At 36.0% G+C, this 15,209-nt stretch overlaps 1 protein-coding gene across 9 annotated transcripts in view; it reads right to left on the bottom strand.

Annotated features, from left to right (window-relative positions):
* Positions 1-2,012: 2,012 nt before the first annotated feature.
* The window catches only part of WAC (WW domain containing adaptor with coiled-coil), a 111,181-nt gene continuing 97,984 nt past the window's right edge, over positions 2,013-15,209 (bottom strand). For all 9 annotated transcript variants that reach the window (XM_066386984.1, XM_066386980.1, XM_066386981.1 and 6 more), the window contains 5 exons: positions 14,728-14,876; positions 10,060-10,181; positions 8,045-8,231; positions 6,940-7,067; positions 2,013-5,308 (listed from right to left, as the gene is read on the bottom strand). In XM_066386984.1, coding sequence (XP_066243081.1) covers positions 5,239-5,308; positions 6,940-7,067; positions 8,045-8,231; positions 10,060-10,181; positions 14,728-14,876 — 656 coding nt within the window. In that variant the 3' untranslated portion in view covers positions 2,013-5,238. The remainder of the gene's footprint in view (positions 5,309-6,939; positions 7,068-8,044; positions 8,232-10,059; positions 10,182-14,727; positions 14,877-15,209) is intronic.

The following is a 15,209-nucleotide window of genomic DNA, read 5'->3' on the forward strand; positions in this document are numbered from 1 at the left end:
ACAGAGGAATATTTTGGCTCTTTAAATACTTCTGTTAAGCATGGGGGGTATTTCTTCAGCTATCGTATCCTGCAGTCCATTGTCAGTATTTTGCATAGCACCTTTGGAACTCTTGTGCTTGTGAGACAAGTAAAGAGTGATGTAGCCTGAGCCTGCACTGCATTTTAAAAATTAGAGCTCTAATTAGCAGAGCTCTATTTATATTATTAAAATTGATGTTTTTTATCATTAACAGTTTTCGCTCATAAATACAATGTCAAAGAATCAAAATGGAAAAAGTGAAATTTAGGACACTGATTTGAAATTTCAGAACGACTGCTCAAGTTAACCTCTATGATTTATAAAAGTATTTTGGAAAATGTTGATTAAATACAAAAGTGAGCAATATTAGAGAGTAAAGATTTTAAATGTGTACTTATTTCATGTGAAAATACTTGAGCACCACACACTGATTTTTCTAGATGGGGATATACAAGACAAAAATTATTGTCCTTGCATTCTGCCTCTCATTGGCAGTGATAACCCTGAAACTACCTAAACAGGGTAAAACTAACATACCCACATAGGCTGATCAAATTGGGCAATTAACAGGTACCCTAAATTTTTTAGAAAAGTATACTGTGACAGCAAGTGCTGCCTGTCAACCTTCAATCTTCACAGAGAATTCTCAACCCCAGCCATTTTCCTTATGATGGATATGTGCAGTAAAATGTTCTATTAGTAACACAGAACATCATTTCAAGTGTTTCCTGCCTATACCTGTCCTAAAAATTAGAACCTGGTTGGACATCAAGGCATCATCTTAACCAAAAATACGAGACTATCAGTCCTATTGAAGCCAGGACATAGTCCCCAACCCCTGTGACACACATCGTGCCCTTCAGTTCCTGCTGGTCCATCTCCCCAAACTGATCACATTAGAAGAAGCCTCTTGCTTCTCATTGGCTTATTTACTCCTAAAATGTGCTCACAGAAATCTCTTTAATTACTGGTTCAGTTGATTCATCTTGCCATAATGCTAACAAAACAGATTTGCAGTTAGGTTTTGGTAACCAATAGTAAATTGCAACAATTTCTTACAAGGAACGAAAAAGCTAGTTGTTGTTCCTATCTCCTAAGGTGAAGGACAAAATCAGTATTTGAAGAAAAATTTTTCTGTAACCTTTATAAATTTTCTTCAATCTGTCTTTAGCTCTTCAGGATTTGTAATTCATTCAATAAGTATTTATGGAATACTCTGTATCACACTGTTCTTTTGAGGAAACCAGTGAACAATAGAGATGGCAGATAAAGGCCTCTGAGCTGAACTTTAAGACTTAGACTGAATGGGCAGCAAAAGTGTACAAGTCTTGAAAAACAAACTCCCCAGGGCAGGGGAAATGCAAACCCTAGAGAAGGTAATGCAGTGAGCAAGGGAGAAACAAGTTGATGAGACTGAGGTGACATTTAGGGGTTTAAACATGTAAATAACAGGAGCTTAGGCTTTCGTTCACACATGCGATTGGACCATGAACAGAACGTGTGGTTTCTATCCCACTCTGGTGGCTGCATGGAGAATAGACTGTGTGGAGGCAGTGTTAAGATGGGCGCGAAGAGAAGGGTAAGGAGACTGTGGTAGCGTTCTGGTTCAAAGATAACTGTGGACTGGAGTGGTAAACATGGTGAGAAGCCACAGATCTAAGTACACCGTGAAGGCAGAGCCTGCGGATCTTGATGGCTTGAATAGAGGATGAGGGTGTTGAAAATGGGCACCCTAGAGAACAGTCAGAAGCACAAGAGCTTTCTTAGAGAATCTGCAATATTAAATCAAGCATCTGAGCTATGGTTGAGTGCAAAGAAGAGATCAGGTTAACTTGGGTGAAACTAACCTTGAAGTGGTTCTTAAAGACAGGGGCTTAGATGAGATTTAACCAGGACGACCGCACTTCAAGGCATTCCCAAAATTAAGACATAAGAAAAAATGGGGGTGGGGGCTGTGGTTTACAATAAATTAGAACAGGATCTAAAGAATCTCAACTTTTAAGCCAAAATTTTTTATTGAAATACTGCAACTAGGAAATTATATTACAACTGACATGACACCTGCTATTGAAATTAAAGCAGTAATCTAGTATTTGGTTTTTTAAAATGCAAATTATGCATTCTAAGACTTTCAAAACAGACTGTTCTGAAATAACTGCACAGTATAGTCAAAACATATTTATTACTTTTTAGTGTCATTTTGTACACTTCAGTACAAATACAAGAATATAGTCATAATTACATGTATTGAAACGAATTTCCGTATATTCAAACCCCACATCTAAGTACAGTAGCATTAAGTCCTGATTTAAGCCCAAATCAGAACCATAATAGTTTTGATTTGCAGAGTAACTTATTTCACTTCACGCCTACCTTCCTCCCCTGGGCAATAACTCCTTAAAGCTAAGGCTATTTAAACATAACAATAGATTAGTTTTGAAATGGGTAACAATTCATTCTTTGCAAAGTTTTAAGCACCTCCTTTCCAAGATTTTACAAGTGTGAAACATATATAAAATTAGAAGATAAAACGGTTCGTTTGGGCTATTAAAATCATGATGTCTTTCAAAAGACTGAAGCATGAAATTTTCAGTGTGGTAAAAATCTGGAGATATCTAGTCCAAGTTTTAAAATTAAAAATTAGTTCAACTAGTTACACAGAAAAAAGAAATAGGGATGCTGGTTCTTCAGGGTAAAGAATTTCTAACAGACCCACCTTCACAAAATATTTTATTACAATATAGTATGAATATGTCCCTTTTAAAACAAACACCCTGAGGTTTCCTAGGGGCTATTTTTATATCCTTTTTCAAATTATTTGAACTAAGGTCTCCATCTAAACCAAATGAGATACATATTCAAAACCATGGCAATAAGCCACCTAGATAAAGAATGTTCTCTGGTAGTATTCCTATTTTAATAAACAGTCCCTGGTTACCTCAAGGTTAGTAGCTGGACACTGTATCTGTATTAAAGTGCAATATTTAAAATAATTTACTGTAGAATAATTAATTCAAGTATTGTAAAAATAGTTACAAAAACTTTTAATTTTGTGTTTAAAAATTCACCAGGAAATTTCAAATCAGGCATCTTCTCTCTATATATATATCTTTGTGAGCAATTCACTTAGGGATGCAAACTTTTTTAAGCAAAGAAATAAGGTGATGTAAATCTATGATAAACTATTAGCAAGTCAAATTTACCATCTGATCAGGAAAACTTTGCCACCCAGGACTGTGCCCATAAGGGTTCTAGCTTAACACAGCTCTTTGGAGTTTCATTTACATGCACTAATCAAGTCCAGCAACTGTTAACAATCTCAAAATATAAACATTTCATGACAATATGATGTACATTTGTTTCTTCCTACATTTTAGAAGTATGCTCATTACAATAAAAAAAATCAGTTTCCAGTATAAGATTCTAATTCCTCTTAATTATACTGGAACATTTTTGTACTTTAGAAAATATCTACACTATTGTTACAGTTTATTTTTTAAAATTTATTTAAAAATCTGAACATTTTCCTCTATACTTTATGCTTAAAGCACAAGAGCAATTTCAAAATTTCATTATCCCAGACTGCAGTGAACATTAATGTCTGACATCACAGAATAAGCCCTTGGTGCTGGCAGTTCTCTAAAAGCACATGAACACATCTGCCTTGACAGGAAGAAAAAGGCTCTAAATTTAAGTTGAGATTCTAAAATTAAGATTTTTCTGCATAAAGAAACCCTTGTGATTTGATAGATTACTGGCAATGTCATGCTAAGGCCACGTGATCAATATTTTAGCAAAGAAAAAAAAAGCCAAGGTAATTTTATAGTAGCAATAGTTTCTTTTTTTATTTTAATATACTTTAGGAAAACAATATACAAAGCTGAGCTTCTCCACCATTTCCAGCTAACAGTAGGAAGCTCCAATTACACAAATTTAGCGTTTTGTGATGGCTAAGAACAGCAGTCAGCACCAGACTTGAACAGTTAGCTACAACACAAACATCCTTCAAAATGAAATGTCATAATAGCAAGACAGGTAAACCAGGGTTTAACAAATGACAACCACTTGGGAAGTGACTTAGTCATTCTTGTTGAATTTCATAGTTCATTAAATTATCTTATACACATTTCCTGTTAATATGCTTTAAATGAAACCTCCCTTCAGGACTTATTTCAGTTAAGTATAAATATTCAACAAGAATAGTTCTAATAAAGAATCCCCAGGTAGTTCTTCTAATATGCATTTGACCAAAGGAAAAGAAAAATAACAATTCATTTATTTTAACATGTTTATTACAACAGATACAATTCACATGTGACTAGCTTTGTTTCCTCTTTCCCCTCACCCAACCATGTTCATTGGGCCATTTCTTCACATTTGAGCAATCAATGTACTTTCAGCACATGCGCCCAGCAGTACTTTTAGGTCCATTCCATTCTTACAGGGTGCAAATGGATTTCAATAATTTATACAAACAAGTGAATTATGCTCAATCACTGCAACTTTAAGCTACTGTACACAGGAATGAAAAGGTTAGAGAAAAGTGCCATAGCAACAGTGCCTTAAGAAAGGAGAAAAAAAGAGGAGCCTTAAAAAATGGATAAAATCAGATCAAGTATTTCAGAGGGAAATGAAACACACGGGAAATGAAAAAACATTTCTCTGCAAAACAAATGGAGAAGCACTGCTCTTGATCAGGTGCAAGTGTAGACACGGTTGTCCCATGATATTGTACACTGCCCGTATGGTTCAGAATTGTATTCTCCTCAGACACAGATCGCTGGCGCTTGCACTGAATTTTTGAAAATGCAAGATTTTTGAATGATAAATTAAACCCTCCCCCATCCGTTTTTTTTTTTTTCTTAAAAAAGCTAATTTTGCAGACAGGTTTACATGTAAAAGGCTAGGTATTTAGCCACCTCAGCATTGATTAGTTTTGGATGTCTAAGCTCATTACACATGGCTTCCCATGGCTTCACTCTACAAAACATATTTACAACGTGAAGAATACATCTACATTAAATCTACATTTCAAGGGTTTTACAAATCAATCTGTCTCTTTCCCTTGAATTAACTCTCACAGATCCCCTTCCCCTTGTCATTTCCTTTGCCCAGCTTAACGGTCCAAAGTCTACGTAACTGCAGCTCAAAAATGTTAAGATTGGGCAAGAGATTTATAGTTCCTGTACTCAAAACCATGTGTGGTTATTCACATCTTCACACCATGAAGGAATTCTGATTTTTTAGCTTTTCGAGTTCCTTAATTTGTTGTCTCAAAAATAGTATCCTGAAAAAAATAAGAAGGCATTAGAACTGTGTGGTCATATAAATATTACAGAAGAATCAAACTTTTAACAAAAATCTCTTAAAGAAAATGAGTACTAGTAAGACAAAATAATAAACTGACTAGTATACAGTTAAGACAAAATAACTACTAAATATATGATATACAGTACCTCAGGAAGTTAGAATGTTTTCTAGTTTTCTAACAACTTCTCAATAATTAATTTGAATTAAAGATTTATTTAAAATGTAGTGTTCACTGTATCATCACACACAATGGCAGTAGATATTAAACATAATATAAACCTCTATTGCTCATTTTCTGCACTACCAGATAGTAAGTCTGGAATTAACCAAGTGCAAGAGGCTCATCATTTTGACTAATTGTTCTTAATACAAATGCAGGTTCATAAAAATGGAGCCAAGTCAAAGTCCCACAGACATGTCTATTTAAAACAAAAAATAAAACACAAACTCCACAGCTAAATATATTCCCATGAACTTCATACAAATCTTTCCCACTGATTCCTCTTTCTGGTGAACCATAACTTTTATGGCCTATACCAGGGAATTAGGCAAAATAATGTTATTGGCTCGAGATTTGACTATGTACACTGTTTTAACAAAATACAATAAAAAACAATATACTTTAAAAAAAATTAAATCATCTATCTAGCAGGCCAAAATGTAGTTTAAGTTTTACGTATGTTCAGAGCAATCCTAGAGTAAAAAAATCCCAGGTGATATTCAAAACATACCTCCAAATATTTTAGTAATTGAAACATTAGATAAAAATTCAATTTTTCTGAGTTTACTATAAATCCCAAGTTGGTACTCTGCCAAATAAGTAGTGTTTTCATGACAAGATTAATACCACTTTATATAGACAGGATGTAAAGCAATTTCTATACTAATGCTCACAAGAACTAGGGAATCAGGGAACGTGCAGATACTCCAGTACTTTCAGCCTTCTGTATAGTGCATTTTCTCCAATGAAAGTTGCTTTTGCATTTCATTTGCATAATTGAACAACTTTCTTTGATTGTTGTTTGCTTTTCTGATGTTCTTAATTAAAAATATCAAATGCTTATTTTTTTATCACTTCATATTCATTTTGAAATATCCTCTAATTTTTGTGAGCAGTAGATGTAGCTATCCTACTTGAAGATACCAGATTAAGAAGAGACAATAAGTTTATTTAGGTGGAAACAATTATAAAAACAGGAATGTATCACTGAACTTGCTGAACAACTAAATTCTTATTGTAATTTCTAAAGATCTATTGGTTATACAAGCGTGATTTAAAATTTCAACTCAGTAAGTCTCTTCGATTCAATATGCCTCTCAATTCAAGAGTGACCCTTTATAAAATTAGTTGCTAATTTCACTTTTTAAATAATACACTACTATACCGTTTAGTTATAGCAGAAGAAAAAACATCTAATGAAGCATTTCCATAGGTTAAGAAAAATGAAATCTAGACATTATCATTTACCAGAAATAATTACATTATAAAAATGAGTTACATTTTTATGAAACATGATACAATACCAAAGAAACATTAAATTTCCTTGCTGATACTTAGTTATGTTCTTCAGTCCAATTTGAAAAAAATTATTTCAGTGAAAAACTTACCTTTGCTCTCTCAATGTTGCTTGAATTTCACATACTCGGACTAAAGATCTTAAATTTTTTAATTCAGTACAAATTTCTGACATATGAACGCTCCCCATGTTATGAGCTTCTTCCCTCAATCTTGATGCCTATATTAAAGAGAAACACATAAAATATAAGTCACATTCACATATAAAAAAATAAAACATTGAATCTTTAAGAAGTTTATACCAAGATTACAAAATAATACTTCTCCTTTAAATACACAAAAATGCTGGTGAATCTAAGGGGGAAAATAATTTCCTTTTAAAAAAATTGTCTCATGGTGAAAGACACTTATTTTAAGATTTGCACATCAGGCTTTGAGAAGACAATATTGCCCATCTCAGAATAGTATAGGATAGGATGACTCATGATTTATTATTAATAAAAGATGCTGGGTTGGACTAGGCAAAGTTCAGGTGTAACACTGATAAAAGGACCTCACTGTATTACTATATCATGAGATACACAATGACTCCGTGAGCTTACGGAACAATTCAGATGGTCAGTTATATGGTATAAGGGAGAAACCAATGGCAATAATTGCAATGTCCTAAGGTCCCTTGTCCCAAAACAAAAATGTTTAACTTCTCGTAGCTTAGTCTATCTAGTGGGGGAGAGGTAAGATTAACAGTACTAAGTTTCTAAAACTATCAAAATGGCTGAATGAAAAAGCACACTGGCTTTGAGACACATTACTGTATTAACAGGGTGACCTTGTTATAATCCATTTAGTCTTCAGGGTTTCTTTGATAAAAAGAAAACTCATCATCTGCACTGGTTAGCAGTTTTAAGTGCAGAAAATAAAGCACTTGGTACAGAATTGAATGCCAAGTACTTGATAATAACATAATACATAATGATAATTATATTAAAACATTTTATGTGAAACCACAGATATTTATAAATATCCTACAGGTAAGTATATATCAAATATTTTATAAAATAGCTAGACAACCTACTTAGAAATTAGTTGTTTTAAATATAGCTTGAATTTAGCAGTCCAGGTTAGAGTTTCTAAAAGTAGAAGTTATATTTTTTAGTCATCCAAAGGTAATCATCTGCTCTGAATCATGTAACGTACCTGCTTCTCTGCATGGTCTGCAGGCCATCCTTGAACATGTTTTATGAGATTTTCATTGAAGTGTGCTGCTAGTGAAGGTGTTAATGAACATGGAGTTCGGGTAGATGAATTCTGTGGTACAACTGCTACATTTGATGCATTACTACCAGAAGTATGATTTGGACCAGGTGATGGACTTCTCTGGCTACTGGAAGAGAAAACACAATTGACATGTCAAGTAGTTTCTAGGTATCCCACATATTGTCCGCTGCAAATCCTTTCTATTAAAGATACCCAAATACCTAAGAAAAATGTTATTCTAACATTAGGCAAACAGAATTTAAAATTCAAAGTACATTTATATCATGTACTCTTCAATACACCTTCTGGGGAAAAAAGCTCTTTAAACACTAATGTCAGAGTCCTTTAAAATAACAGTACTCTCCAAATGTTACAACAGAACCTGATGACTGTACACTACAAACATTAATAAGAATGTCAGTAAGAAATGATCACATTGTAACAGCGGTAAAATAAAAGGTACACCTGAATATATCTCTGGTACAAGTGAATAAGGAAGGGACAATGAATACTGCTGTCATTTAACCTCAGAACAGAGTGTTGGATCAGAGGGTGAAATAATGAGGAGCAGATTACAGGAAATTTATTGGACAGCAATGAATGAGTTTAGTGGCAAAATAAGACCAAATAACACTATGAGATTAGTTATCTTTTTTTTTTGTATTTTTCCGAAGCTAGAAACGAGGAGAGACAGTCAGACAGACTCCCGCATGCGCCCAACCGGGATCCACCTGGCACGCCCACCAGGGGGCGTTGCTCTGCCGTGACCAGAGCCACTCTAGCGCCTGAGGCAGAGGCCAAGGAGCCATCCCCAGCGCCCGGGCCATCTTTGCTCCAATGGAGCCTCGGCTGCGGGAGGGGAAGAGAGAGACAGAGAAGAAGGAGAGGGGGAGGGGTGGAGAAGCAGATGGGCGCTTTTCCTGTGTGCCCCGGCCGGGAATCGTACCTGGGACTTCTATGCGCCAGGCCAACGCTCTACCACTGAGCCAACCGGCCAGGGCCATTAGTTATCTTTTTTAAAAGCTGTATGGTTTAGGCGAGGGTTTGGGGAAATGGTTGTGAGAACCAAAAAATCACTCAAATTAATTTCCTACTTGTTTCACCAAACTCGGTTCTGAATGAATTTCAATTATTTCCAAAAACTAAATCTCCCAAAGGATGAAGAGTTTTCATCACTGAGAATACCTAAAATAAAACTGTAGCCCTAAAGAGAATTTAAAAGAATTTCCCAATACTGTTCTGAGCAATGGGAACACTGCTGGAGTAAGCAGACAGCTTCCCAAGGTGATTATTGTCAAGGGAACAACTCTCATTTGGATGTGTAAGTTCTGAAATGCTTGTTTAGAAAACAACAATAAGAAACAACACAAATTATTTTGCCACCTCATAGCAAGAAATATAGGAAAATCAATTAAATGAAAATCATTTAAGTTGTATTTGTTCATTAACAAAGCAAAGTGACAACACACACTGGAGCGCTTTCTGAGAAGCAGTCCTGTGGGGCAGCTGAAGGGAACAGGAATGTTAACACACCGCTGGCAACACTGGCCCAGCTTCTGATGTGAGAGTACTGGGTACATCAATACACTCAAATTAAACACTGCTACACGGAGGTTAAAAATGACGTTTCATTTCTAACAAAAGTATTATAAAACCATGTACCCTCTTTGTACAAGTTATCACATATTGTTACTCTCATCATAGTCTATTAAGTGAAATTCTAAAGAAAGAGCCACTTTCCTCAGAATAACCCAGGCTTCACTACTAGAGACAAAAACCAACTTGTTGCTTCCTGCAGATTTGCCTTTGTGGATTCTGTAATACATAAAACTATGGCTAGTCATGGATTCTTTCAAGATGAAGTTCTAGTATACACATATTTATAATATGTGAACAATGCAGAATGGCATATTAAGGAAAAATTAATGATGTGTCAACATATAACATCAACTTACTTCGAGCGCTGAAGGCTTCTAGGAGAGACAGGTTCATGACCTTGTGGTTTGTCAGCAGTTATAGGCTGCTGCTGTGTGGCCGATTGTGAAACTGGTCCTTGCTTAACCACTGGAGTTGTAACCTGAAATGTCAAAATCTGGTAAGACAGGCTTCTATTACATTGGCAAACAGCATAGAAACTAGACAAAAAGCAAAAGTTCTATCAATAAAACTTCCCAATTATCTTTATTCAGTGATTTAAGATAAAAAAAAATTGTCCTAAATTGTTTCATAAGATTAATATTAGTGATACAGACAGACAATAGTTCCCCCACCTATCCTGAGGGGATACATTCCAAAACTTCAATAGAGGCCTGAAATTAGTACCGAATCTCTCTCTCTCTCTCTCTCACACACACACACATATATATCAGATCCTCAAATAACATAATTTTGTTCTACGCAGTTTCATTATAAAATTGATAGAAATCTACCCTCTGTTTATAACAATTAGCCTTCAGTAAAGGTGGTTTCATTATACATTGCTTTGCTTAAAGTTACGGAACTTATTGATGGTATTAAAGAGTTAGTTACTGTATATATATTTTTCCTCCTATACATACATATCTGTGATAATGTTTATGAATTAGTCACAGGAACAGATTAACAAGTAATAACAGAATTATAACAATATAACTTTTAGTAAAGTTGTATGAATGTACTCTCTCTGACAACAAGTGGCTACTCAGTGACTTATATAGTGTGGATACATTGGACAACAAAGGGATGTCAAGTGGGGGGGGATGAAACAGGATACTGTGAGATCTCCTCACAGCACTCAGAACAGTATGCAATTTAACTTAGGAATTCTTCATCCTTGGAATTTTCCATTTAATATTTTTAAAAGCAGCTGACCACAGATAACTGAAATTGTGGATAAGGGAGGGGAGACTAACTACTTAACTATGTATTGTCATTCAGACCCCAAATTCACATACCTCTCCAAATCTAGTTAATAATCTTAAATACCATAAAATCTAGAGGTTCAAAAAAGCAGAATGAGTTTCCAAAGGTCGTAGAAGCGAGTCAAGGTTTGAGACTTGGATCTAATTTCTTTTTAAAATGGCACAAAGCCATAAAATGACTTTCTTTGCACACCAACATAAGAAATGAGTTCTCCTGATTCCGAGCCCAGTTTTCTTTCCAAGACACTAACAGTGCTGACGGTCACATGCTACACAGCCTTTTGGTGAAGGAAAGTGCATAAACAACAGAGGTCCCGATGTAAGATTAACAGCTGGATATTCCTAATGCCTAGTGACATCTTAGCCCCTCAGTGATATCCTGGCCATTTTCAAGGCACAGCATAACAAATCATATAAATATTTACATTGTGATACCACTGCCTACAGCAGGGGTCCCCAAACTTTTTACACAGGGGGCCAATTCACTGTCCCTCAGACCGTTGGAGGGCCGGACTATAAAAAAAACTATGAACAAATCCCTATGCACACTGCACATACCTTATTTTAAAGTAAAAAAACAAAACGGGAACAAATACAATATTTAAAATAAAGAACAAGTAAATTTAAATCAACAAACTGACCAGTATTTCAATGGGAACTATGCTCCTCTCACTGACCACCAATGAAAGAGGTGCCTCTTCCGGAAGTGCAGCGGGGGCCAGATAAATGGCCTCAGGGGGCCGCATGCGGCCCGCGGGCCGTAGTTTGGGGACCCCTGGCCTACAGCATTCTGTACATTAACATGCTGTCCGGGTTTTGTAGCTTAGGAGCTGGAAAGGAACAATACTTGTCACCACAAAATACATCTATGTGGCATAAGGCTTGCTTTAGGGTAATTAGTTATAAGAAACAGAAGACATGGGAGAAGCTCTGAAGACCAAGTTCTCCCCCTTTGTAAAAGACATTTATATTTGCAAGGAAAACCTCCATTTGTAAGGCTGTCTCCCTCAGTGTTCAGGTACAAGGGAAGGGAACGACCACATCTACAGAAATGCTCACCAATGCTCAATACAAGAACTTCGATTTGCATACCAACCTTACCCTCTTCTTGGCTTTTAACCTCCCCTGATTCCCCTTACCCCCAACATCTTCTTTAATCTTCAGCTGAAGATGATATTTAAGGTAGTGGCTTCAGCCACTGTGGTGAGCTACTTAGTTTTTCTGAATCTTTCCCATGTGACCAGGAGGGTGTATATTATTGTTAAACTTTTGTTTGTTTACCTCTTGTTAATCTGTTGGGGACCGAATAAATAAACAGGGTATTTCTGCAATCTGGACAGAGGTGCTGGGCCCAAACCCCACCTCATTTGCCTGGTTGACAGGGAGCTACACCTGATTCTCATTTGTCTCACCTGTGTTCTCTGGAGGAGGCTGGAAGCTAGTTTCTTATTAGTGTAAAGTAGATTTGGATGGTATGGTGGGGGTTGTTTTTGAGTTGCCTTGGAAACAATTGAATTGCTGATGGACCACAATTTTTCTATGAATAAAAGTGGATGTGCTTCTGGGAGCACGAACGTTATGGCTAAGGAACAGTAGAGACTGTGTGCCGTGGCATCCTCCTGAACGCGTGCGTGCGTGCGTGTGTCTTTAAGTCCCTGTCTATCATTTATTTCAATTCCATACCTTTTCCCGTTCAAGACACCGTAATAGACTCGTCATGGCTGGACCGCAACATTAATTTGTTTTATTACAGGATGTCTCAGTCAAGAAGCCAGACAGGTGCAGGGATAATTACCTTTTCTCCCCTACAGAGCAAAAGACACCACCACATAGCCTAGGTGTGCAGCAGGCTGTACCACTGAGGTTTTGTGCACCTGCACTTCGTGATGTTCGCACAACGAAAAAGCTGCCTAATGAAGCATCTCTGAGAACGTACTCCCATCGTTTATAAAAATAAATGTTACTCCATCATATAAATACAGCTGCTTAAATTTCAACCACATATAGAGACAAAGTACAGACTGGTTATCAGAGAATAAGCAATGGCCCACATAAAATTCAACTGGAGTGATCATCAAAGAGATGTCACTCTACAGAGATAGACCAAGAGGTCCATGGCTGCCAGTGGGGATACATTTACTATTCATATACAGGTGTTAGAGAGGACGAATACAGGCAGTTTTAAATATAATCCCCAAATAAAGGTACAAAGGTAGATGCAGCCTTTGTGATTAAGTCACATCCCCTAGGCAGCAGAGTTTTTCATTTGAGGTCTTTTTTTTTTTTTTAATGATTATTCTCCCAAATAAATCTAAATGGCTCGACTACTTTTGAATATAAAAGAACTTGTTCTTTTATTACAAACATTTTATAAGATCACATGTCCACTTATTTTTAAAAACTTGAAAAAGTTTTTGAATGCAAAAATTTATAGCCATCTATATATCTAAAATAAGTATTTTAGTCAATTATCAAAATTAATACTTCCAGCTTAAGAGACTGGAAGTACTAATTTTGATAACTGACTAAAATAAATACTACCATTTATTTCACTTTTAGTCATCATTTGCTGTACTCTTAAGATACCATCTTGGGATAAGTTTTAAGCATTAAGATCTATTTTACTGAATCTCATATTTTAATTCATCTCCCATCAAAATATAAACAATAAGGAATCATGTAAACTAACAATTATAACTCAGAATTTTAAAAATCAAACTACACTGATCCTAAACACGTGCAGGTAAATGGTTGAAACAGGGAGGAGATGAACCAACAGAAGACCTGAAGGCTGGCCTACCATCGATGTCAAGCTATGTCTCAATGCATTTTTTATGTTTAGACTTCTGCTTATGATTTTGTTTGAATAAAGAATTCTTTGGGTTTGAAACAGCTCATTGCTTTTACAACAACTAAAAAGAATCTTCTCCTACATTTACCATTAAGAGTAAACAAGTACAATATATATATACCAACTTCCAGATCTCGGTGTTTTACTGGTGGCATGCTTCAAAGCAAAGCTTGAATGTGACTGGGATTGGGGGTTATGAATTTGTGGGCAAGCTCCAAATGATGTAGTCTAAAATTTGACTAAAGCACTTTAGAGTCCTATTCATAGTCCAATAAGAAAAGACCAACAATTTTCTAAAAGCTCTGAAGAGAGCCATCCATGTAAGATTTTGCTTGGACCAACACAGGCACATAGCTTAGTATCAAAGACCTAAGTCTCAAATTGACTCTATCACAAAAACTAGATTTAACTAAAGGTTTAATTTTCTCATCTACTAATTGAGTCAAATATTTGAGTCTCATGATGTGAATGTTAAACATAATACATTTAAAGCTCTTAGCACAGAAACTGACTTATGTCTGAAATAAAAGTATGGGGAAAAAGACATGGAAAACATGTTTCCTCATCTCTTTTAGATTTTGATAATTCTACAAATATTAAGACTCAATTAGTATACTCTGCTTTATCCTGCTTTCCATGTCACAAATCCCAAACTGGCAAAGAGAAGAATCAGTGCATAAACACAGCACAGGTCCAATTCCCTCCTTCATCCTTCAATTAACTGAGAGGTTCTAACCTGCATCTATTCACACTCACCTGTTATTCACGCCACCCCTTCCTTCTTCCTGGCTTTTTCTATAATACAGATTCTACAACATCATTAAACTTAACTAAATCATTTCTTTTCTCAAGTTTCCCTGAAGGCGACATACCTTTGGTTGTGATGAAACAGGAGGAGTACTAATCAAAGGTTTGATAGGGACTGTATTAGTTTGAGGTGTGCTTATTCTTGGAGACACATAGGATCTTGGGGACGATGCATCAGATGTTAAAGACATTGGAGACTGATTAGATGGCTGGGCTGCAGAAGAATGAAGGAGTTAATTTCCAGTGAACAACCTCTGTAATACATTTGAGGATCTTTGCATCTCTGCACATGCATCCCCCACCCCCAAGAAAATACTACCTAAAAGTCAGGATGTGAGATACTCATCAGGGCCACCCTAGCTATATGAGCTGTGTGCTACAGATAAGTAACATCCAGTGTGGCGCACTCTCTTCTAAGGCTAGGCAAGAAGGTAAGTCTGAACCCATTCTCACATGGAAGGCATCTTCACCATCCATTACTTCTTCGTCTACATTGAGGCTCAGGTTCTACCTTAGTCTATTGCCTCATGAGGCTATCTAGAGAATT

The sequence above is a fragment of the Saccopteryx leptura genome, chromosome 5 (assembly GCF_036850995.1).
Source record: "Saccopteryx leptura isolate mSacLep1 chromosome 5, mSacLep1_pri_phased_curated, whole genome shotgun sequence".
Classification (NCBI taxonomy): domain Eukaryota; kingdom Metazoa; phylum Chordata; class Mammalia; order Chiroptera; family Emballonuridae; genus Saccopteryx; species Saccopteryx leptura.